The sequence below is a fragment of the Schistocerca nitens genome, chromosome 12, assembly GCF_023898315.1.
Source record: "Schistocerca nitens isolate TAMUIC-IGC-003100 chromosome 12, iqSchNite1.1, whole genome shotgun sequence".
NCBI lineage: Eukaryota > Metazoa > Arthropoda > Insecta > Orthoptera > Acrididae > Schistocerca > Schistocerca nitens.
The window spans coordinates 188,615,479-188,641,240 of NC_064625.1; the positions used below are offsets into that span (position 1 = coordinate 188,615,479).

General features: G+C 44.5%; 1 protein-coding gene across 1 annotated transcript in view; it reads right to left on the reverse strand.

Moving 5' to 3' along the window:
• Window positions 1-25,762, reverse strand: part of LOC126215008 (tyrosine-protein kinase Fer) — a 680,444-nt gene that overhangs the window by 162,985 nt on the left and 491,697 nt on the right. The window contains exon 4 of the mRNA XM_049941633.1: window positions 22,593-22,902. Coding sequence (XP_049797590.1) covers window positions 22,593-22,902 — 310 coding nt within the window. The remainder of the gene's footprint in view (window positions 1-22,592; window positions 22,903-25,762) is intronic.

Consider the following 25,762-nt stretch of genomic DNA (forward strand, 5'->3'; position numbering starts at 1 on the left):
AAAATTGTTGTAAAGAAATTGAATCATGGTATTTAAAGAAATCTTTCATTAAAATGACACGTTCCACATCATTACGAAATATCGTATTCATGATCTATGGAACAAGAGTTAATCTAATGTAATCTAATCTAATCTAATCACATCATATTGATGATTAGCCATGAAGAGTCATGAATTACCGAAATTTTGGCCAATACCAGTAACCAAATCTAAACTTGAAAATAAAAGACGACAATTTTTGTAATAAACCGTGACTCCTATCAAGACCCTTTCGTCCCTGTTATCTAACCACGAAAGATGTCTGATATACCTCCATTCTGAAGTAACAAAGTGTGCATACATTTAAAGATGAAGTGCATCATGTGAAGTTCTGTGACGGAGATACGAACCCAACACGTAATCCGATTGTTAACTAAGAAAAATCAAATGTTACGTATCGGTTTTTCTTACGAGCTGCTAGGTGTCTGAATCTAAAATAAGGATACAAACTTTTGTGCCTAAGCGACAATCGAACTGCACACCTACCGTGCATCCACGAATATAGCTTAAGTATCAGTTGCTTACTCATGAAGAGTAAGATGTGTGCGTGTTTGACCAGAAATAACGACACCTGTTGCGATTGTTGGAAACACATGAACAGACATTGAAATTGCGCGTTAATTTTCACTAGCAGGTGGGTGTGCACTTGATAAAGCTATAAATGAAATTATGAATATTTTTGTACTGGATCAGGTTTCAGACCCACATACTTACCTTTGGAGGAGACCTAGAGAAGATTGCAGTCTTGGGAAAAGGAACGAAATGACTGAACTATACTGTTCCGAGAGATTCAGATCCTTGAAAGAGGAGATACGAATTCGAATCACAGTCCAGCACCAAATTTTTAAACGTCTCTAGTTCAATCAAGTACAAGTAAAATAAGAGCCCTGTCCCTTTAAATGGCTATCGGTTCATCAAATAAAATAAAATTATCTAATGTAAGTAAGCTTACTGGCGACTGTATTTCTGTTTACCATGACTTCCGCTGTGTCATTTCCCAACGTAAACCGGCTCTGCCCAGTTGGTACTGAAGGAACGTGATGTTTAATGCGGATTCTGGATTATAACGTCTTTCTCTTGAGGTTACCAGAGGTAAAATAAATCTGTTTGTGCCTCTTAAAAGTGAATGCCTGAACCCACGCATTGCACCTGTGATAGCTCGTTCCACCATACCATTGTGGCCACATTACCCAGCCCCAAGAGTGTGCTGTAACGGATGGTGTGCTTAGCTTACAAAATTAGTCACGGTGGAAAAAATGCGAGTCTATTAAATGGTCAAGTAGAAGCAAGCTTCTGACGCAGAGATTATGCTATTCTCATGTCAGCAGGATGTAAAGACTCTTCTAGGCATCATAGGCTGGATGTGAAGCCATTTTGATTTTTCACAAATTCAGCAAATTTCTTAGTTCGAGAAAATCCACTGTGAAGTGTGAAGTTGCCGGATAATTCGATTATTACTGTTATTACTATCATTTTATTCATACCGCTGCTGGAACACGACCGTAGTCTTCAGGTAAAACGCGAGACCAGCTAATATGACGTCTGGCGACCGAAAGCACATATCGACAAAATATTTATCGCCCCTTTCCTCTCGGTGCTGAAGCTATGAGTGTAATTCAAGCGAATCTACAATATCATATTAGCTGGTCTCGCGTTTTACCTCAAGACTACGGTCGTAGTCAAGAGTAATGTACTAAGACTGGAGTCAAGACTTCCTCTGGGAAGTGCCGCAGTCTACATGTTGCTAGATCGAGCATATTGCCAGACTTAGAATTCTGAGAGGAGCACGACTGTATTGTCCACCTTACGTGAACGACTCGGCGGTCAATTTTTTGGTCTGAGACTGTATCTACAACACATATTGCACGCTGAAGACCCAGAAGAATTTAAAAAAAAAAGTAGTTTATGAGAGCAACGTTAACCATAGCGTTCGAAGTATTCGTAGTATTGTATACGTGTGTGTAAACGCCTTCCAATGACCACTCAAGAAAGACAAGGATACACAGTCTAGCTCCAATATTATAAATACGCCTCAGTTTGTGGATGAACTCAGGTTGATAATAATTGTGAAAATTTAGCAGCACTGTACCCATTGGTGTTAAACTCGTTTTCAACCAATGATTCCCACAGCTACAGGGATACTACTTGTGATACCTCTTAGACAAAATACTTAAGCAGTGTTATCAGACGAAAAGATCAACCTGACACAAACTGTGGGAAGTTTGTTTTACAACCTTCGTACCTGGATATTCAGCTTTTTCCTATTAGAGATATCTGTGAACGTTGCTGCTTAAGACGATTTAAGCAGAAAATAAATTCCCTCAGCTTCGACAATGTTTAAAGAAATCGTCTTATTGGCACTAAATCGTGGTTTGTGAATTGTTTACCGGCCGTACTCTGCTGTATTTTGCCGGTTGGAAGGCAAAAGCATACTGACAAATTTCACTCAGAAATTACTGTTACAGTGTACTTATGGAGCCAAATGAGTGAATTGCGTATTTTCCGGTGAGAAAGAGCACTGGCAAACAGTCTTCGCTACATTAGGTTATTTAAACTGGTGTCACTCTGAGCTAGAATTTATGGTCAGCGACTAAGTGTAAGTTCAACATTTCGGATGCGAGTTTTGCGACTGTGAAATACTTTCCTACATTATAGAAGCGAATATTAAATTTGAACTAATATTGCGAAAATTTTGTACTTGGACAGCTTAGAATGAAAATACTTCTGTTTATTTCAAATGGAAACAATAGATTTTCTAATACACTGTCTGTCATACACAACTTGAAACAGATCATGTCGAACAAATCATGTGGCAGAACTGACAGCAACGTATATCGGAAGGCAGTAAGATCTCTTGCCTTTTGGTTTGTCAGAACTCGATAGCCATTTCTAGGCGAAAGTAAATGAAGAACGGCAGTGCGTTCTTGTTACCAAGTAACGTCTTCGTCAATTACTTTAGTTTTAAAGTAATCTACGAGTAATTGCTGGTGTTTGATATTAACATGAAAAGGATTCCGTAGACAGGGAAAGAACCTGTTCTTGGGAAACTACATCTATAGTGACCAAAAGGCATTAAATGATGTTCAAGCACTCGTGTTACAGCAGCGGTATGAATAAAATGATAGTAATAATAACAGTAATAATCGAATTATCCGGCAACTTCACACTTCACAGTGGATTTTCTCGAACTAAGAAATTTGCTGAATTTGTGAAAAATCAAAATGGCTTCACATCCAGCCTATGATGCCTAGAAGAGTCTTTACATCCTGCTGACATGAGAATAGCATAATCTCTGCGTCAGAAGCTTGCTTCTACTTGACCATTTAATAGACTCGCATTTTTTCCACCGTGACTAATTTTGTAAGCTAAGCACACCATCCGTTACAGCACACTCTTGGGGCTGGGTAATGTGGCCACAATGGTATGGTGGAACGAGCTATCACAGGTGCAATGCGTGGGTTCAGGCATTCACTTTTAAGAGGCACAAACAGATTTATTTTACCTCTGGTAACCTCAAGAGAAAGACGTTATAATCCAGAATCCGCATTAAACATCACGTTCCTTCAGTACCAACTGGGCAGAGCCGGTTTACGTTGGGAAATGACACAGCGGAAGTCATGGTAAACAGAAATACAGTCGCCAGTAAGCTTACTTACATTAGATAATTTTATTTTATTTGATGAACCGATAGCCATTTAAAGGGACAGGGCTCTTATTTTACTTGTACTTGATTGAACTAGAGACGTTTAAAAATTTGGTGCTGGACTGTGATTCGAATTCGTATCTCCTCTTTCGAGGATCTGAATCTCTCGGAACAGTATAGTTCAGTCATTTCGTTCCTTTTCCCAAGACTGCAATCTTCTCTAGGTCTCCTCCAAAGGTAAGTATGTGGGTCTGAAACCTGATCCAGTACAAAAATACTCATAATTTCATTTATAGCTTTATCAAGTGCACACCCACCTGCTAGTGAAAATTAACGCGCAATTTCAATGTCTGTTCATGTGTTTCCAACAATCGCAACAGGTGTCGTTATTTCTGGTCAAACACGCACACATCTTACTCTTCATGAGTAAGCAACTGATACTTAAGCTATATTCGTGGATGCACGGTAGGTGTGCAGTTCGATTGTCGCTTAGGCACAAAAGTTTGTATCCTTATTTTAGATTCAGACACCCAGCGGCTCGTAAGAAAAACCGATACGTAACATTTGATTTTTCTTAGTTAACAATCGGATTACGTGTTGGGTTCGTATCTCCGTCACAGAACTTCACATGATGCACTTCATCTTTAAATGCATGCACACTTTGTTACTTCAGAATGGAGGTATATCAGACATCTTTCGTGGTTAGATAACAGGGACGAAAGGGTCTTGATAGGAGTCACGGTTTATTACAAAAATTGTCGTCTTTTATTTTCAAGTTTAGATTTGGTTACTGGTATTGGCCAAAATTTCGGTAATTCATGACTCTTCATGGCTAATCATCAATATGATGTGATTAGATTAGATTAGATTACATTAGATTAACTCTTGTTCCATAGATCATGAATACGACATTTCGTAATGATGTGGAACGTGTCATTTTAATGAAAGATTTCTTTAAATACCATGATTCAATTTCTTTACAACAATTTTTTACACACTCTCTCTCATTTCTTTTTATTTATCTCTCTCTCTCTCTCTCTCTCACAAACACACACACACACACACACACACACACACACACACACACACATTCTTTTTTATTTTTATTTGTATGTTGTGCTCGACTATCGGCGAGGCACGAAAACGCCTGTGAATGACTTTCTTAGTTTTGAGTACACTTACGAAAGAAATATAAAAACAACAATGAGAGTTACTGATTTATGATGCTCAGTTTGCAGTCAGTTCTGGGTATTATTAGTAACTACGCTCCAGTCCCTAAACCTAGTTACAGAAAGCGAATCAGACGCATTACGTATTCCAGGCCGTAGCAGCCGTGACTTGGAGACACCAGCTATGGTCACTTCCCAGACCGCTGTAGGATCACATCGGTTCGTCTTCTTCCTGCTGGTACTGTAACTGAGATTTGGCAACAAGGCAGCGTATGTTTGGCAACTCTGTGATCGACGAGTTACTTCCTGGTGTGCACGGAATTAAGCCTCAAAGTTCACTTGATTTTACCTGTCATTTCCATTGAATAATCTGAGTTATTATCGCTTGAAGGGTAACAAAAGATTGAAAATTTACGGTTTTCAGCCCAGGAAAGTCGTTGCAGGTGGAAACCGCAACTAATCTCGACCTTCGAATAGCGGTTTACGAGTTCTAGTTACTATTGCCCTCGTAATAGGAAGCTAAGACCCATAGCTCCGCGCCAGCTCTGTGGTAACGTGCTGATCTGTGAAAAAGCGTCTGTTACGGTTCGCAGTTCCAGTCTCACTGACTGTAACGTTTTTATCTCTTCTGTGAAAGAGCTACAAGCAGTCAGATCAAACATCAATAAGGAAATCGCAAGAAAATGCTTTCAGCTCATAGTGCAATGTTGAAAAACTCACAATGCTGCACAACAGGGAAGGCCTCTTTCCGCTGCTGACAAGCGAATTTTGGGTTTCTAGGAATACGTAACTATATTTATGAAATGCCACATTTGCATACCTCTTGAGTATGAGACAGCATACCAATTAAACACAGACCCAATCAAAATCTAAGTGAGTAGTATTTTACTAATTCGTGTCGATAGAGGCATGCTTGTGTACAGATACTTTCGTCGTAAGGTTATCATGGTTAGTTTTATTTCATTTCTTATAATACAGTGCACAATTTTCGTAAGGTTTCCTTTAGTGTTGTTAAAACAATAGTAAACATGAGAGAGAAATTAATCATCAACGATATATGCGAATTCTCAGATGTTACCTATGACAGTCTGACAATGCACATGCAGTTTATTGATTACATGCATGTAGAAAACTTGTTCTGAGTTAAAGCTGTCAAACAAAGTTTGAAGAAGAATAAAATATCACTACCACACGACGGATAATGTAGAAAATACTTTTCTGACATATTATGGCACGATGCGCTCTCCCTGCACATCTTCGAGATGCATCTGCTGCCTGCTGTCTATTAAACCTGAATAGAACAAAATGTCACAGTAGTTAGCCCTTTTTCCACATGCGACTACTCTGGGTTGAGAAGTGAAGGGAATTATGTTCAAAGTTCCATTAGATTGATACCTTCAGCAGAGAGCAGAATTGCGTTTTAAAAAATGTAGCACTGAATGTATTCGAACTCGCGACATCTTATCTATGCTACAAGCTGACACGTAGCTACAGCAGCTCCAGAGCTCGGCAACTATTCCTCCAGAACTTTTGGATTCCACAGCACTGTGAGATTATGCATATGGCCAGGTCTTGACTTCTGAGAGACAAACAGTTACAGCTTTTCTTTTGGACTGAACGACGTTTTCTAGTAACAGATAGCGCAATAGAATAGCTCAAGTAGAAAGGAATACTTCCTATTTAAACTTCTGCATCCTACACTGTTGGCAGTTGTGTGTAGGTGGCAGTTACGTGATTTTATTTCTGTGATTACAAAATAGTCGAATGTATGCACTGGGTAGCCGAGGCAGCTAGTTCATGGTGATTCGGTCAACCAAGTAAATGAATTTACTGAACATGCTGCAAATTACTACAGGGAGCCTGTGTGTCAGAATTCTCATCCAGTGTGGCGCAACTGCGTTACGATAGAAAAATGACTCGCAGAGAAGAGGATTTCGTGGTCTGTCGGACGGATGGTAGGTTGTTATACCTATGGTCTGGGTTCGATTCCCACTTCTGTCAATGATTTTAGATAGAGAGAGACAGATTCCATTCTCTCCTGGCTACACCAAGTGAAGGAGATATAATGGCTGCGTGGTCTGGAAATTCACATTAAAGATGATATTCCTTCTTTACCAAGTAGACGGTAGGTTGAACCACAATAAAGTCTGGAGTGGCGACATGTAGAAACTCTATCACCAGTAACCTTTCTTATACTAGTTATTTATTTCAAGTGACGACACAAACGCTATGTATGGTCACAGGACACTTATTCCATCTTTTATTTGAGCTTCTGTATGTCGATAAAATTGGTTATAAACTGGGAATGCAACTCAGACCGCCCTTAACGCGGAATTTGATCCCTTCGTGGCAATACAGCTCGGCTACAATTTGTTGTTTGTTCAAAACTGCAGATTCCTCAACACCTTCACATATTACGCGTGAATGGGATCGAATCCTGGCCCGGCACTAAAGATTTAATTATGTATTATCAAGCTCTATCATGAGAACACGTATCTGCTGGTGGATAATAATTTTGATTTTTAATGTATTTTCATTCTTTGTCAACACAAACGATATCTGACGTTTTTAACTCCCAGTGAGACACAGAACTATTTGCGAGATGACTGTAAGTTCAAGATGCTATTCTGAGCAGCTGGTGGAGAAAAATTCGGTAGCTGACGTCTCTTTGTGTGTAGTCAACAACGATATGTGTGGGGCTCTATTCCCAGTGAGCGCTGAACTCTTCGTCATATTATTTCAGTTCGTCGTGTCATTTAATGTTCATACATATTCTCAACTAGCTGCTCGTGAATAACTTTAATTTTTAATGTCATTTTGTGTTAAATAGTTCAAATGGTTCATATGGCTCTGAGCACTATGGCACTTAACTTCTAAGGTCATCAGTCCCCTAGAACTTAGAAGTACTTAAACCTAACTAACCTAAGGACATCACTCACATCCATGCCCGAGGCAGGATTCGAACCTGCGACCGTAGCGGTCACGCGGTTCCAGACTGAAGCGCCTAGAACCGCACGGCCACACCGGCCGGCCCCCACTATCTGGTATCAATGCATTACCCTATCATCCATTATATATAATCATTTTCATAGTACACTTGATATTATAGATGAGTAGGACACAAGACAGGACATAGATAATGTCCGTTTGACGTCAACAGTGTGTAACATTTTACTTTTTTTGAATAGGACAATGTTCCTCTCCAATAATTTTTAGATTAGTTACAATAAGCTTACGCTGCAAGAGAATTCGCTTGTATTTTTCAATATGTGGTCTGTTGTCGGTTTGAAGGCCTTCCACAACATCGGCAACGTAGTGCAACTCCACCGAGGGCTGTCTGGAGTAGGGTGGAGATAGCAATGTGAAAGTTGCGAGCTGTCGAAGACGTTCTTCATATTCCTAATGCGATTAGGACATCGTATACTCTTGACGACGTTTAGCACCTGTGCAGTCAGTCACCCAATTTCAGAATTCATTTTGAGTAATCCTGCTAAATTCCCAAAATATTGTCTTTTTATATTGACGAGTAATATGGATAGTCGTCACGTTCATGTGCCGTCTACAACGCAAATTTAATGTTACTATCCTAGGAACTAACCTGCAATACGTTTTGTATTTCATAATCGGAACTATCTGCATTAACCGTCATCAGAGCAATGTCAGGGAACAGAATGCAGCAGTGCCTTGCTACCTACTTGAGGACCTGCTTGAGTCGTGTTCTAAGGAAAGGGTAGTTGCTGGTTCACATTATATTACACTAGCGAGAAGTACCGACTTTTCCTTTTCTCTGCAAACATCCAGAACTAAATTCAGTAACTAAATGCTAAGAATATATTTGCATTGTGCCAACTCAAAGATCAATAGATATGGATATAGGTATAGATACAGATTTTTATATTTAAAGACATTCTCGTTCTGCGTTGGAATAAACATCATTCATTATTTGCTTGTTCTTGTTACGATTGTTATTGTCATTGTCATTCTCTCACTCGCAAGAGTTTTCACATTCCTATTTGGTATCGATGCACATGAAGAGTGGCTATGAAAGAAGGGAATACCGAATGTTACGTCATGCAGAATACACTCATTTACTTCGGCTCCTCGTGATCTACGCTACAGGAGAAGTGAGATACATAAAGTTGACAGTGTGAGGACAGACCTGGTAGCACAGCTGTGCAACTACACAGTGTTACCAGATAAAATGGTGCTGCGGAATCGACAGTGTAGTACGGACTTTGTCACAGTAGCAGACAGCTGGTAATTTAGGACCATGACCGTGGATTACACTTTGGTCAGTGCTGGTTAGAGTGCTGCAACTGTAAATGGAAGGCTTTGTTTGATAGTCTTATGCTGATGCTGTCTGAATAAATTATGCCATTGGATACAAAGCGGTTTAGTTTTGAGACCTAACCCACGAGGGGGGAAGGCACAGTGGTCTGCTTCAGGAATTCCAAGCAATAAAACACAAAAAACAACCCAGGAAGGGAGACATGCATTTGGAATCTGTTCATCGTTACGGGGTCAAACAAGAGGGTAACATTACTGAATGATCGGGCTACTTAGTATATAATAGAGCATACAGATTTCAAGGAGGAAACGTATGAAGACGCAGACTTCCTCGTTATCAATATGTGCGGCATATCTTTCGTGTTAACGAAAGTAAATTCCCGCTTTACCACTTCTTACGTGTCAAATGAAATGAATGCCATGAAGAATAGAATATTTGTTGACTGCGTCTCTTCTTGCTTCCATCCTTACCAACATATTTCTTCATTCTCGTGGTAATCATGACATTCTATGTGTATGCTGCAAAAGATTGCAAGTGGACAAATTCGACATCGAGGTGCAAAGCGTTATATTCACTTCGAATAAGCTTCCGGTGTATTTTTACTTCGTTTGTATTTTTAGATGATTATGAACGTTACGGAAAATTATCTCACATGCTTTATGTTGAATGAGAAACATTGAATGATCCGTTTTGCTTTCCCTACGTTGAAATGATATAATGTCGGCGTCAACAGCCTTCTTCCACGCCGGAAGCTTAAACTTGTATCATTCTGGATTAATGATAATTGAATGTCTCATATGTATACATAGCCCACAAGGCGACGTCAGAAACCATCAGGGGAGAACGCCGCATAAAAACCAAACGTGCGCGTGCGTCTCCACTCTGAAGAACCGTATCGGAGAATCACGGCAAGCATTTCGCTGAAGAGCTGCCTCGTCAGAGAGCCTAGAAATGGCAGCGTCGTAGCAAGTATTTGTCAACACTCTGATAGTGCATTTACTTCCGGGTGTAGGTCGGCGTTACCTCGCTAAATTCACTTGACATTCGTTTTCCACATCGAAGACTCGTACGATGTAATCCACTGCAAGATGACACAATTAGAAAGTATATTTAATTTCTGGACTCCAAGAACGGCGTTCTTCACATAAGTAACACCTGTTTGTGTGTGCATTCGGGAGGACGACGGTGCAGTCCCGCGCCCGGCCATCCTGATTTAGGTTTTCAATGATTTCCCTAAATCGCTTCAGGCAAATGCCGGGATGGTTCCTTAGGAAGGGCACGGCCGATTTCCTTCCCCATCCTTCCCTAATCCGAGCTTGTGCTCCGTCTCTAATGACATCGTTGTCGACGGGACGTTAAAACAGTAATCTCCACCTCCTCTGTTCGTGTGTTTAAGGTTGCGTTTTGAGGCTCAGGCAACATCGCAGTGACTATAGTCCGCCTCTGGCCGCCAGTGTGTCGTTAGCTCAGAGGTTCCCTTGTGCGTTGCAGTGCTTGTACTATAATACATAGCAGTTCGAATCACGGTAGAAGCCGCTGACTACAACATTTTATTTTCCATTTTAATTAATGGAGTGGCAAACTGCTAGTAAAAATTTCTTATGCGAAATCTGAAGAATGCCTTTAAACATCAATCTTCGTCCGATTTCGACTTAGTAAATTAAGTTAATATCATGGATTTCTGGTTTGCAAATTCCAAGGTGCTTCACTGTAAAATAGACCCTGAAAAGATTCAAACCGACTATCAACGATATAAATTTGAGCTTTGTTCGTCATATAGGTCTAACATGTCAGAAGGTTGTTTATGAAGTGCACATGTTCATTAATGCAGTTCCCTTCTTCTAAATTTTTGCAATAGCATTTAACTGTAGACGTTTTCTAACACCGGCGTTAGCAATTCCTTTCCGTTCTCTGAAACCTTCAAAACGACAAATTCTTCTGGTTTAAATCTGATGACCTTAACTATCACTTCCGATCAACAATAAATACTTCATGAATCCATACATGGAACTCCAAATGTGCAGTGTTCCTGCACTGCTACAGAGCATGCATTGCAGGGTATTCACACAGTTTATCGCATAGACTTACCATAAGGAATGAAACAAGAACTGTAATACACTTTACACCACAGACGCTCACTCTGGCTTGACGAAAACATCCAAACATTGACCAAAAGTTGCACAAATAATTGAGTTTGAAAGGAAAAGAAACGAAGTATGAAGCATTTATAAATTCATCGAATGTAGTGAGGTGGTTTAATTTCGTCCCAGTCTATAAAATTCATTTCGGGCCATACTCAGCTCTTGCCGATTAATGTAATTAAATACCCGCCTACTAATCAGGGCGTCTGTCTCCGTTGCTTTTGAGCGTGAATGGAAATTGTAGAAATTTTCTGTGGAGCAACGTTTAATAATAAAGCGTTTTAAATCATCAAAATGGTTCAAATGGCTCTGAGCACTATGGGACTCAACTGCTGTGGTTATCAGTCCCCTAGAACTTAGAACTACTTAAACCTAACTAACCTAAGGACATCACACACATCCATGCCCGAGGCAGGATTCGAACCTGCGACCATAGCAGTCGCACGGTTCCGGACTGCGCGCCTAGAACCGCGAGACCACCGCGGCCGGCTTTAAATCATCAAAAGCGATGAGCGGTAGCAGGCGCTTTCGATAAAGAACGGGGGAGTGCAGCGCCGCTGCTGTCGCCACGGCCGCTGCCAGTAGCCAGCAAATGGATCCCGGAGCTTTGCCGCATACGGCGTCCAGAGGAGGACAGTCTGCAGGAAATCTGCCGCAAAATCGTTACTGGATAAAATTTTGATATCGGTGTGTCACAAAGCGAAATAGATTGAATCTGCGCTACCATTACATTCACGTCTTCAGCATTCAGACAGAAGAGGCTATAAAAATATTTTATGCCAGCTGCTCTCGATCCACTGACATTATGAACAGAAACAACGCACGCTACCGCTAGACCACAGGCGTAATCAGCCTAGAGTTTCTCTATCATGGGACAAGTTTTCCTCCAGGAAGTGCCGCAGTCTACAGTGTTGCCAGATTGTGCAGATAACCGGACTTAGAGAATTAGCGAGTTGGCCAGTTTTTTTGTCCCATGTCGCGATCGGCGCGGACTTAGCCTCTGAAGCGGCCGGCCGCCGGTCAAGTTTTATGTCAAAGAGTGTACAGTACCTAGTGGTAGTGTACAACTGACTTTCAGCTTTGATACACAGTCTGACTAAGAGTTCTGTTACGTCGCAGCCGCATCTCATCATCTATGAAGACGATTACCGATTTTTTTTTTCCTTTATTGTTATTTCATCTCACGTCGCCTCACGTGGGCGGCGCTACAAACAAGCCGCTCTTCAGTCCGTTGAACATGTATCTAACGTAGATGGCAAAACAAAACAAGGAGACATATGTACTATAAATTAAAATTATTTTAAAACGCAAAGTCAATGAGAGAATACTACGAACACGAGGGTGGTTTGAAAAGTTGTCGGAATCACCACGAGAGGTCAATGCTAGCGCAACGAGATGTTCACGTGATATTCATTGGACTGTTGCCCGTAACCACGTGCAACGACAGTACTCTCGGCAGAGAGCTACGGCGGTGATGTGGCCGCAGTTGTTGTTCCCGCGCAGTGATTTGCGATGATGGTAAAAATCGTACCTCGGGCAGTGATCGAGTACTTCGTATAGAAAGGTACGAAAGCAAAGGAGATTCGTGTCCATTTGCAGAATACTCTGGCGGACTCTGCTCCTTCATATTCATCTGTTGCCAAGTGAACACACGAATTTAAATTTGGTCGGGACAGCGCAGATGGTGATCCGCGAACTGGTCGTCCAAGATGTGTCACTACTCGAGAAATCATTGCAAAAGTGCACAAAATGGTCACAGAGGTTCGCCGATTGAAAGAGCGTGAAATTGATCACGCTTGCCAGATGTGATCTCAAAGGGTATATCACATTTTAACTGAAGAATTACAAATGAAAGAAGTACCTCCAAGATGGGTGCCGCGACTCTTGACGCCGAATCGAAAACGCACGACAATGGACATGTCGGAACAATGTTTGGTCCGTCATCCAAGATGGCGGATTTTGGCGGGAAGTTTGAATTTTGGCGAGAACATAGGTCAATTTGGCTACCTCCACTAACCTAACCCCCTCCCATATAAAAATCGCGCGAAGTTCAAATTCCAACATGATAAAGCGGACACCTATGATAATGGCGGGAAAAACGGACTCGTCTTTATTATTATTTAAACAATATCATGCAGGTGTGTTCGCCATGAGGTCCGGACTCCAGCTTACTTAGTTGATATTCTCATCAGCAGAGGGTGCCACCCACAGTCAGAACATGATGGCTGCACGAACTGCGTCCACCAGCACGAGGTCCAGAGTCTACTTGGTATCGCCTGCACCAGAGGACGCCACCGTGACGTCCGCTTTCTCTCGTACTGCCTCACCGGTCTGCCACCGTCCGACCGCTCACCTCACATCCTTAGATCGGCTGGCACCAAAGTTGTTTGCTGGACAGCGGAATCTACCCTGACGTCACACAACCGCCAGTCCACCGTGTGGCTTGCTCGACAAACAACACTCTCACTAAGTTAACTGACACAAGACCGTATGCTCTCTATCACACAAGCGCGCGCGTTATAACCGGACACGCGCTGCGCCGCCGCCCCGCAGGCATCCGACGACTTACATCACACACCCTCAGCTACCACCTCCATACAAGCGCTGGACACAGTCTCCTGTAAATATGCTAACACCCACATCGCGCATCTAACCTATCAATTAACTAAATACTTGATTCCATTTGAGTTTTAATCATATTAAATAATTCAATTTACAATTTCATATAGGTATTGTTGTAGTAAGCATTGCTTCACGCAGTGGAGAATGGCAAAACAGAGGCATGCCGGCGACCGAGGCGTTGCGGAGTAGGCAGGCACAGATAGCCTTGCTGACAGCAACCGTCTACCAGCAGGCTGACGCAAGGTTCAAATGGTTCAAATGGCTCTGAGCACTATGGCACTTAACATCCATGGTCATCAGTCCCCTAGAACTTAGAACTACTTAAACCTAACTAACCTAAGGACATCACACAACACCCAGCCATCACGAGGCAGAGAAAATCCCTGACCCCGCCGGGAATCGAACCCGGGAACCCGGGCGTGGGAAGCGAGAACGCTACCGCACGACCACGGGATGCGGGCTTCTGACGCAAGGACGCACAGAGACTGAGCGCCGAGCGAAGCCTGGAGAGTGTTGATTAAGGGGAAGTGAGGCCAGCACGCTGAGTTATGCTGCAATATACGGTGAGAGTAATAACAAAAAGCTACCACCGAGGGTAAAAAACGTCCTCCTGCCGGATATAAATAGCGAGCGCAGGCAGCAACAGCCAGAAGCCATTAGGAAGCAGTTCGGATCTGAGGACGGACGTGGTCCGTGTCCGAATGTTCAATCTCCGTAGGTGACGATTCCGGAAGTCTGTTCCAGCTCGCAGGAGTCATCTGTTCGCCGCCAGTTGTCAACTTCATCTCTGGAGGCCGGCCCGAGTTCGGTCGGCACCGTGGCTGACTAACTACAGCGAGAACTTCCAGCAGGACCAGCCATTGCGCGGTCTCGGTCCCAGGCACTGCCGGGGACTGACGCCCGGACTCCACGGCAACCGGGCCCCACGGCGCGTGGTCCGTCCGTCGCTTCCCAGCCGGCGGTGCAGCAGGCGGCAGCAGCTGACCTCACGTACTGGGGCACTGAGCGGTGCCCTCAGCCGCAGGGCATCCTGGCCTCAGTGGAGCACTGGTGGGCTGAGGCTCCCGTGTGCCATCAGCTTTAGTGGACCTCGTGGGCAACAAAGGACTGGAAGCTCCCAGATACAGATTGCGTGCAGCAGGTGATGCACTAGGGACAACACAGCTCAAGTTTGAGACAGGGAACGTGTGGTTCCGGGACAAATGGAGGTGGTGTCAACTGTGAGACAGAGATTTCCAGCGATACTTGGTTTGGACTTTCTGATTAAACGTCACGCCAAAATTGACCTTTCGCAACATACGCTGGAACTCGGTGGGAACTTTTTCTCGATGGGTACAGCAGTTTCAGTCGCAAGGTGCACCGACATCTAAGGTGATACCAACTAAACTGCGTACAAGTGCATTAAAGGTGATTTCGTGTGACAGAGTACAAACAGGTACAGGAAAGTAAGCTACCGAGTAATGAGGTTTTAGACGAAAAGCATTGCTTTATTCGTACGAGTGTATCACGGCTAATGGACATTAACAGGCAGTTTATGGTTCCGGTGAGTTTAGATAATGTCGATCTGCCGAAGGGATTAGTAATAGCCACAGTAGAGTTAATGGATGAAGAGGACATCGATAGTTCGAGGCTAGACTACGATGTAAAGCAAACCGTCAGCATGTCTGCACTTCGTGACAAGGCAAATCATTTGAGAGGAAATGATCGTTCGGGTATGGAAGCATTATTACTAAAGTATAAAGCATTGTTTGAAGCACAGGGTACATTACCTGCTACATCGATAACACAGCTTCGTACTCCGACAGGGAATCACGCTCCCGTGTATCGTAAGCCATACATACTACCGAAACAATTACAACCAGTAGTAGAGCAATTAATAGAGCAACAACTGGAAGATGGGATAATCCAGCACAGTAACAGTCCTTCGTCTAGTAGCGTGGTCCTAGTTCCGAAGAAGACACCGAACGGGTCGAAAAAATGTCGCTTTTGTTGCGATTGCAGACATTTGAATGACGGACAGTAGCGCACGTATATCCGATTCCGAATATCACAGAAGCGTTAGACCAGAAACAGCATTTACGACGCATTGTGGTCACTTGGAGTATACGAGGGCAGTTCAATAAGTAATGCAACACATTTTTTTTCTCGGCCAATTTTGGTTGAAAAAACCGGAAATTTCTTGTGGAATATTTTCAAACATTCCCGCTTCGTCTCGTATAGTTTCATTGACTTCCGACAGGTGACAGCGCTGTACGCAGCTGTTAAAATGGCGTCTGTAACGGATGTGCGTTGCAAACAACAGGCAGTGATCGAGTTTCTTTTGGCGGAAAACCAGGGCATCTCAGATATTCATAGGCGCTTGCAGAATGTCTACGGTGATCTGGCAGTGGACAAAAGCACGGTGAGTCGTTGGGCAAAGCGTGTGTCATCATCGCCGCAAGGTCAAGCAAGACTGTCTGATCTCCCGCGTGCGGGCCGGCCGTGCACAGCTGTGACTCCTGCAATGGCGGAGCGTGCGAACACACTCGTTCGAGATGATCGACGGATCACCATCAAACAACTCAGTGCTCAACTTGACATCTCTGTTGGTAGTGCTGTCAAAATTGTTCACCAGTTGGGATATTCAAAGGTTTGTTCCCGCTGGGTCCCTCGTTGTCTAACCGAACACCATAAAGGGCAAAGGAGAACCATCTGTGCGGAATTGCTTGCTCGTCATGTGGCTGAGGGTGACAATTTCTTGTCAAAGATTGTTACAGGCGATGAAACATGGGTTCATCACTTCGAACCTGAAACAAAACGGCAATCAATGGAGTGGCGCCACACCCACTCCCCTACCAAGAAAAAGTTTAAAGCCATACCCTCAGCCGGTAAAGTCATGGTTACAGTCTTCTGGGACGCTGAAGGGGCTATTCTGTTCGATGTCCTTCCCCATGGTCAAACGATCAACTCTGAAGTGTACTGTGCTACTCTTCAGAAATTGAAGAAACGACTTCAGCGTCTTCGTAGGCACAAAAATCAGAACGAACTTCTCCTTCTTCATGACAACGCAAGACCTCACACAAGTCTTCGCACCCGAGAGGAGCTCACAAAACTTCAGTGGACTGTTCTTCCTCATACACCCTACAGCCCCGATCTCGCACCGTCGGATTTCCATATGTTTGGCCCAATGAAGGACGCAATCCGTGGGAGGCACTACGCGGATGATGAAGAAGTTATTGATGCAGTACGACGTTGGCTCCGACATCGACCAGTGGAATAGTACCGTGCAGGCATACAGGCCCTCATTTCAAGGTGGCGTAAGGCCGTAGCATTGAATGGAGATTACGTTGAAAAATAGTGTTGTGTAGCTAAAAGATTGGGGAATAACCTGGTGTATTTCAATGCTGAATAAAACAACCCCTGTTTCAGAAAAAAAGTGTTGCATTACTTATTGAACCGCCCTCGTATAAGGATGCCGTTTGGACTAAAAAACGCTTTAGCAACATTTCACAGGTTGTTAGATGGAGTCCTTCGAGGGTTGAAACCGAAAAAATGCATGGTGTATCTGGATGACATTATAGTTTTTTCAAGAGATATAGAGCAGCATGTGGAACGGTTAGAGGAGGTGTTTAAAAGATCAGAGGCAGCACGGCTAACATTGAGTTTGGACAAATGCCCCATTTTGCGCAAACACGAGTAAATTATCTCGGGCATGTTATCAGTCAGGACGGGGTATGGACAGATCCTCGTCTCACTTCTGCAGTACGAGATTTTCCGGTTCCGCAAACGGTTAAACAACTGCAATCGTGTATTGGTCTTGCGAGCTACTATCGAAAATTCGTACAGGGGTTAGCAGAAATAGCGAGGCCACTTACTAAGTTGCTAACAAAAGGTGTTATCTTCCAGTGGACGTCAGAGTGCGAAGAAGCATTTCAAGAGTTGAAACGGATACTGACATCAGATCCAGTTTTGAAGTTTCCAGACTTTTCGAAGGAGTTTATAGTACAATGTGACGCGTCTAGTCACGCTCTTGGAGTTGTACTTGCGCAAGAAATTGATGGCAAAGAACATCCGATTGCGTTCGCGTCTCGTCAACTTAACAAGGCGGAAAAAATTACTTTACGACGGAGAAGGAATTGTTAGCGGTAATATACGGGATTTCGTACTTTCGATGTTATCTGTGCGGTAGAAGGTTTAAGGCTGTGACGGATCATTCAGCTCTGAAATGGTTATTAGGTCTGAAAGACCCAGCGAGTAGGGTAGTGAGATGGGCGCTGAAACTCAGTGAGTTCGATTATGAGGTGATACACGAGCCAGGCGTGAAACATGCCAATGGCGACGCATTGAGCAGGAAAGTGGCAGTATCACAAGTGGTAGGGGTTACTGAAGATGAGTGGAAAGGACACAAGCCGTGGATAGTGATTGCCAGTTGTTCAGAAAGCAAACGCAGTTCCTAGTACAGGACGGGTTACTTTGCAGGTCGACGAAATGCGGCCCGCGCGTCGTCGTACCGGCAGCGTTAAGATCTGAAGTTTTGCATCAGGCGCATGACCCATTTTCTTTCAGGACATGGCGGGAGAAGAGCTACCGATAGGCGGATAGCGGAGAAGTTTTGGTGGAGGACACGCCGTCAAAACGTGGACGAGTGCGTCACGAATTGCCTGCCATGCGCACAACCTGCAGACTCGAGTCATCAAAAGATTCAAAGATTACCAGAGGCAGACAGACCTTTCCAACAAATCGGAATTGATATATTAGGCCCATGTAATAGGAGTGCAGCAGGGAATAAGTATGTGTTAACAGTGACTGACCACTTTTCTAGGTATTTAGTCACGGTCGCATTGCCAGATCAGAAAGCAAGTACGATGGCACAAGCTTTAGTTAATAATTGGTTACTCAGGTATGGAATACCTCAGTCCTTAATCTCTGATCGAGGTACTAACTTCACGTGTGATCTGATGAAGCAACTCTGTAAGTTACTGAAGGTCCATTCCATCCGCAAGAAAATGGACGAACGGAGAGACTGCATCGCACGATCGCTAAGATGTTGAGTCACTATGTAAATAGTCAACACAACGACTGGGATGTGTACTTGCAATTCGTAACCGGTGCATATAACAGTAAGGTACATACGTCGACAGGATTGTCGCCGTACGAAGTGGTGTATGGTCGGAAGACGCCATCAGCTTTTGACATGGGAGCGGAGGGCGAGCTAACACGAAACACGAAAGCGTTGGAACGACAGGAACGGATGGGAGGGGTGGGGGGGGGGGGGGGGGGTTCAACGAGGAAGTTGCCACAGTACAGAGTAGGCCAATGGGCGCTACTAGGTAATCCGTATGTTCCAAAAGGGAGAACCGAGAAGTTCACAAACAAGTTCCAGGGACCGTACCAGGTAGTGGAAGTAACATCACCTATTAATGTAAAATTACAATTGCCTACCCAGACAACGGTGGTTCACGTTAGTAGAGTTAAGCCCTTCCAGGGGGTAGTAGATCCGTGTATATGTACTTCTCCCTGTGCCAGAAAGCGAAAAGAAGCGCCAGAAGCAGACAGTAAACCGGGTATTAAGTATAAGTTGCGTTCGAGGGATGCGTAGTTAGCAGTAATTATCACGTGTGTGTTATTGTTGTGCACGGGCCAGGGTTAGTTTATTGGTATTGAGGGGCAGTGATGGGGGTTTCTCCTTCTCTCTCCATTCTGTGACGCGGGATGGGGTACGAGTGGATAGTATGGGCCGTAGTCCTCTGGCAACTGACACGAGCTGGCCAGGTACAGGATATGCCGTTGCGAAGTGGGGTGTTGTTCGGGAAACAACCGGATGTGGTCCTCACGAGTCACGAGTGGACGCTTTGGCTGGCACTAAACATCCTGCAGGTAAGGAACGAGATGCGGCAGCTACAGGACGTGGTATCGAGTGTGGAAACGGTTGCATCTAAGAACGGAATATTACGGGACGTGTAAGAAGAGTACGAGGCTTTGGATACGTCATGTAAGGAAATAAGGAAGGGAACAACTGCGCCAAGTCGTGAGCATGATTCCAGGGAGGAGAAAGAGAGCAAAGAGGGGTTGATTGAGTGCAGGTGGGAAGATGCTGAAAACAATTTTTGGAACAGCAGATACAGACGATATTGAGGGTTTGAACAATTCTGTAACAGTTATCTCAACCACAGGACGTCCTGGCTTCAGCGGAGCACTGCTGGCCTGAGACTGCCAGGCGGAGGGATCCGCAGGGCTGGGCACCGACGACGAGGGACAAAGTTCAATAAATAATTGTAAAACTCCATGCCGTCTCAGTCTTTAGCGCAGCCGCTGTGTCTGTTGCTAACAAGTGGTGTAGAAGGCGTAACAGTACGAAAAGGTGTTCCACTACCTACTTTCAACTACTTTTCAAGGATCAGACTGCCATCTCTTCCTAGGAACCCTCGCCAAGTTTGAATTCTGGCGGTAAAGAAAGGTCACTTTCGCTTTCGCTACCAACCTAAGAAATTTGCGCGTAATGAAAGGACACTTGTACTAATCTCAGCCACCCATTATCCATGATGTTGCCTATATTGCGCATGGACTACTCAGTTTGTATATTTTGCTTATTTTTTTGTAGTTCCACACAACCTCTTCCTGTTTTCTCGATTGATCTGTGTTCAGTTTTTCAAGGCCTATCCACTGTGGCAATTTATAACTAAATCTGAGAGGGTGCGATGGGGAGGTTCCCTTGTAAGTTCTTAGAGTGATTGTTTCTCTTTGGTTCTCTTTTTGTGCTATTACCTCTAACACAACCGAGACAAAACTCCAGTCTTTTATGTAAGACTAAAGCCATGGGCACACGGACCGTGGATCCGAACGCTGAGCGTTGAGCGTGCCGAGTTTCTGACGCCACAGCCTGGAATAGCACGTTCGGGAGTCTTTCCCAACGTGCAGAGCAGTATCTGGCATGTCGGATATTCTGAGCGTGCGTCTGAGCGTTGACCAATGAGATGGCACAACGCCACCTACGTCACATGCTCGCCGTCTCCCTTCAGTACAGAGTTGTGAGGCGCCATATTGGCATTCGTTTCAACCCTATATGTATATATGCCGTTTCTGAGCACCAGCAAATTGAGAATCACTGGAAAACCCGTTCTTAGTTCTGTGATTCGTTCCAATACAATAATCAGAAACATCGTATTCGTGGCAAAAGAATTATTGTAACTTGCGTATAATGAGAGTAGGCTATTTGAAGGCAGCGACACACTGAAGATCCACCCAAAACGCATTGTTCTTGGTACAATGTCTGATAATTAAATTGCAATTAGTAACATAACTACGATTAAGGTTTTTAGCAAAAGGTAAGATCCTATGATAAGAGACAACAGGTGTGATGTTGGTTTAGCGTAATGAATAGCGTCACTGTCTATAAACGAGTTTTTTGTTGGGGCAGTCGTTCACGTCCTGACACAACCAATTTTTTTTCCTAACATTCACGTTTTTATTATGTTCTGATACTTTATTATTAGTTTAAAATAAGTACAGACTATAATATTTGATGTTATGTAAATACAAGTTCCCCTTTTTTGAGGGGTGACTTTGTTCGATTGGCTTACTCTACACGACAGTTTGCGGTACTCGTATAAAGATATTTTGCTCCTTTTTCTTTTACGCTTCGTAATTCACATGTTACAATGATTCCGCTACTGGGTAGGAACAGTGATCAAGTAAGACTGACCTTGGGTGGGAATGATGAAATAATGTTTATCTTATGTGGAGAAGTATTCCAAATTTGTACCGCACTGTTTGTAATGGAGCTTTTATAAGTCTGTGTCCTTATTGATTGGACATGGTGCTTTCCTTTTCGTGGACGATGGAGGAAATGTGCGTTCTAATAGAGCTAGCGTGCGAATTTTATGCGCGCCCGTTGAGTAAACAGTGTGATTAACCAACTAGAAACATCCCTCAACTGCTGCTGGAGTGCGTTGCGATCGCGTATACCACGTTGGGGCCCACGTACCGTATGCACGAGTCGCATCGTTGCTGAGCGTTCAGTAGCACGTTGAACTTGGCACGCTCAGCGTTAACGTTCGACAACACGGTCCCTGTGCCGCCGGGTTAAGCGACATCTCGTCGAACATAACCTCAATGTTCAGCTTGCATCCACCGATTGGAACAGGGCGGCGCAGAAATCCCGAGTGAAAACTGAACGGATAGGATGCACACAGATTTGCTGAAATCATAGGTCGGTTGGATGGTTCTTTGGTCGGTCGGTCGGTCGGGCAGTAGGTCGGTCGGTCGGTCGGACAGTAGGTCGGTCGGTCGGACAGTCGGTCGGTCGGTCGGTCGGACAGTCAGTCGGTCGGTCGGACTGTTGGTCGGTCGGTCGGACGGTCGGTCGGTCGGACGGTTGGTCGTCGGACAGTCGGTCGGTCGGACAGTTGGTCGGTCGGTCAGACAGTCGGTCGGTCGGACAGTCGGGCGGACATTCGGTCGGTCGGTCGGTCGGTCGGTCGGACAGTCGGTCGGACGGTCGGTCGTCGGACAGTCGGTCGGTCGGTCAGACAGTCGGTCGGTCGGACAGTCGGGCGGACATTCGGTCGGTCGGACGGTTGGTCGGTCGGACTGTCGGTCGGTCGGACAGTCGGGTGGACAGTCGGGTGGAGAGTCGGTCGGTCGGACAGTCGGGTGGACGGTCGGTGTAGTGAGCGCCCTGTATGCGCAAGCTGCCGGCCGTGGCGCCTTACCTGGCGGGGTCGGCGGCGAACTCGTCGTACTCGCGGCCGGCGTCGTCGAGCGCGTCGAGCGCGGCCTGGAGCGCGGGGGCGGGCGCGGGGGCGGCGGCGCGCAGCGCGTGTCGCCAGGCGGGCAGCAGCGCGAGGTGGGCGGCGCGCGCGCGGCGGCCCGCGGCCGGCAGCAGCAGGTGTCGCAGCGCGCGCTCCGCCTCCGCCGCCGCCGCCAGCAGCAGCACGTACTCGTTGTGCGTGGCGTGCAGCCGCCGGCACGCCTTCTGGAACTTGTCCCGCACCTCGTCCAGCTTGCGCCCGCCGCGGCCCGCTGCCGGCAACACCAGAAAACAAAGTGGCTGTCAGCACTGCTCAGGTCATCAGTCCACTACAACTTAAACCTAAGGACACCACACACATCCGTGCCTGAGGCACGGTTCCAACCTGCGACCGTAGCGGTCGCGCGGTTCCACACTGTAGCGCCTAGAACCGCTCGGCCACCTCGGCCGGCACCAAAAAACAACTACCGAGTCTTACGTTACGTTTTCTCATCCGATACCCCCTTTTCAGTCTCCGAGAGGGAACTACACGGTGTTTCAAAGGGGATATGCATATTTCGAATATATATATTTGTGGTGTGCGTACTGTAAGACCTTCGTTACACACACCATCACATTATTTGACTTGTCGCTCTAACGGAGTAGGCGAGTGCCAGCAATATGTCTCGTGGTCTTATCGTGGCGTGTTTATCTTCTGCCGTTAGGTCAGACGATAGAAATGCCACTTGCACGCTTAGAGTAGCAGATTCAAGGTGACCAACTTTAAAAAGAACTTGATTAATTTTCACACACATTTATTAAAATAATAAAAAGCATAGAAATTACTTAACTTGATTCTGGTTGCTGTTTACAATTGACAATGTGAACTTCCTTTGGTCTAGGTACGTTAATCTTATTCTCACATATCTCTCTTGAAAAAGTGTCTATTCATTTATCGTCATGGCTATGTACAGGAATACGGTAGTCTTATTAGGCGCAGACTGAAACTTGACTACAGACTAATGCAGACTGACTAATCGGAGGTCTGTACACTCGTTATAATAACTCGCGCGTTCAGGTATCACTGCGCGAGTGTGATCCGTGAGAAGAAAAGGTTCTACATTAGCAGCAATCTCATTGGCTGCGTTACATATTAATACGCGGATCGGCGGAAGCAGAATTTGGTCCGTCTCTAAGGCAGCGCCATCTCGTAGTGCGCAGACAGACGAGTGCTGCGCCTGCGCCGTTGTGCTTAGCGTGGCGGGCTCTAGTTGGAAAGTTGTGTACGCGCTGATTACGCGGAACTATGTACAAAACACTATTTATTTAACTTTAATACATACAAACACGACTTTACACACATACCGGGTCATCAAAAAGTCAGTTTAAATTTGAAAACTGAATAAACCACGCAATAATGTAGATAGAGAGGTACAAATTGACACACATGCTTGGAATGACATGGCGTTTTATTAGAACCAAAAAAATACAAACGTTCAAAAAAATGTCCGACAGATGGCGCTTCATCTGATCAGAGTAGCAATAATTAGCATAACAAAGTAAGACAAAACAAAGTAAATGCTCAATATGTCCACCATCATTCCTCAACAATAGCTGTAGTCGAGGAATAATGTTGTGAACAGCACTGTAAAGCAGCCCGCAGTTATGGTGAGGCATTGGCGTCGGATGTTGTCTTTCAGCATCCCTAGATATGTCGGTCGGTCACGATACACTTGCGACTTCAGGTAACCCCAAAGCCAATAATCGCACGGACTGAGGTCTGGGGACCTGGGAGGCCAAGCATGACGATCATTACCAAGCGACGCGCGCAAGAGATCTTTCTTGCGTCTAGCAATATGGGGTTGAGCTCCATCCTACATAAACATCGTACGTTCCAGCAGGTGTTTATCAGCCAGGCTGGGGATGTTGCGATTCTGTAACATATCGGCATACCTCTCACCCGTCACGGTAGCAGTTTTGCTGTCCAGCGCCATCTGCCGCACATTTTGTGAACTTTTTTTTTGTTCTAATAAAACCCCATGTCATTGTGAACTTTTTTTTGTTCTAATAAAACCCCATGTCATTGCAAGCATGTGTGTCAATTTTTAGCTCTCTATCTACATTATTCCGTGGTTTATTAAGTTTTCATATTTATACTGACTTTTTCATCACCCTGTATTTACCAACTTCTCAAGTTCATATATCAGTATATTGATAATTTGTGACTTATTGACTGTCTGACAGCAACTGAATAAAACACTATTTTAGTGCCATACGCGTTTCGACTTTATTTTCTGCAAGGCATCATCAGTGGCCTGGAATATGTACATACGTTAGCTATTAATTTACATTTTTGTCACTGTGCCTAGAGGTTATAGACAGTGCTGGTGGTTGGTATTTCCTAGTAAGTAGTAATGTTGTGAACTGTACTTACAGGTTGCGTGGACAATTTCTTACATATTACGCTCCTGTTGCATTTTTGTTCTTCTTCTTCTTGTTATGAATGCCAGTTTGCGGTTTTTTTTCCACATTGCACAGCACTATGAACTGAACGCTTGTTTCAATGCAATGTTTGGTTTCTGTTGCCGACTGTCAAATGTTTTTGCATAGATCGAATGTTATTGCCAAAATTTCGAGTGTAATTACTGAAGTATCTGCGATCTGTTCGTGCATGCATTTTTGTGTCCGTTTGTGTGTGAGAATAATGGTATATATGTATATATGGCTCTGCTTGTGTGTGTGTGTGTGTGTGTGTGTGTGTCCAGATCACGAGGGGAAGAGCTTTTTGTTTTATGTTATCATTTCCTTTATTAAGTGTAGTAGTGAGCCTGTGCTGATGTGTGTTTGTTCATTTATCACATGTTTGTTTTCTGCTATGGCTTTCTGGATGTGGAAGTTTTCTTGCGTTTGTTCTCAAGTGCAGATTACAGATGTTCAATACGTCCTCGATGAGCGACACGAACAATATGACATCCATACTCAAATTCCTCCCATACTCGGGCAGGAATGTCCTTCGTCACTGATGTTACGGCAGTACGGATCCGGTTCTTCAACTCTTCCAGGTTCTGTGGGAGTTGTGGTACATAGACGTTGTCTTTAACGAAACACCACAGACACAAGTGTGAGGGTGTCAAAAGCGGTGACCGTGAAGCC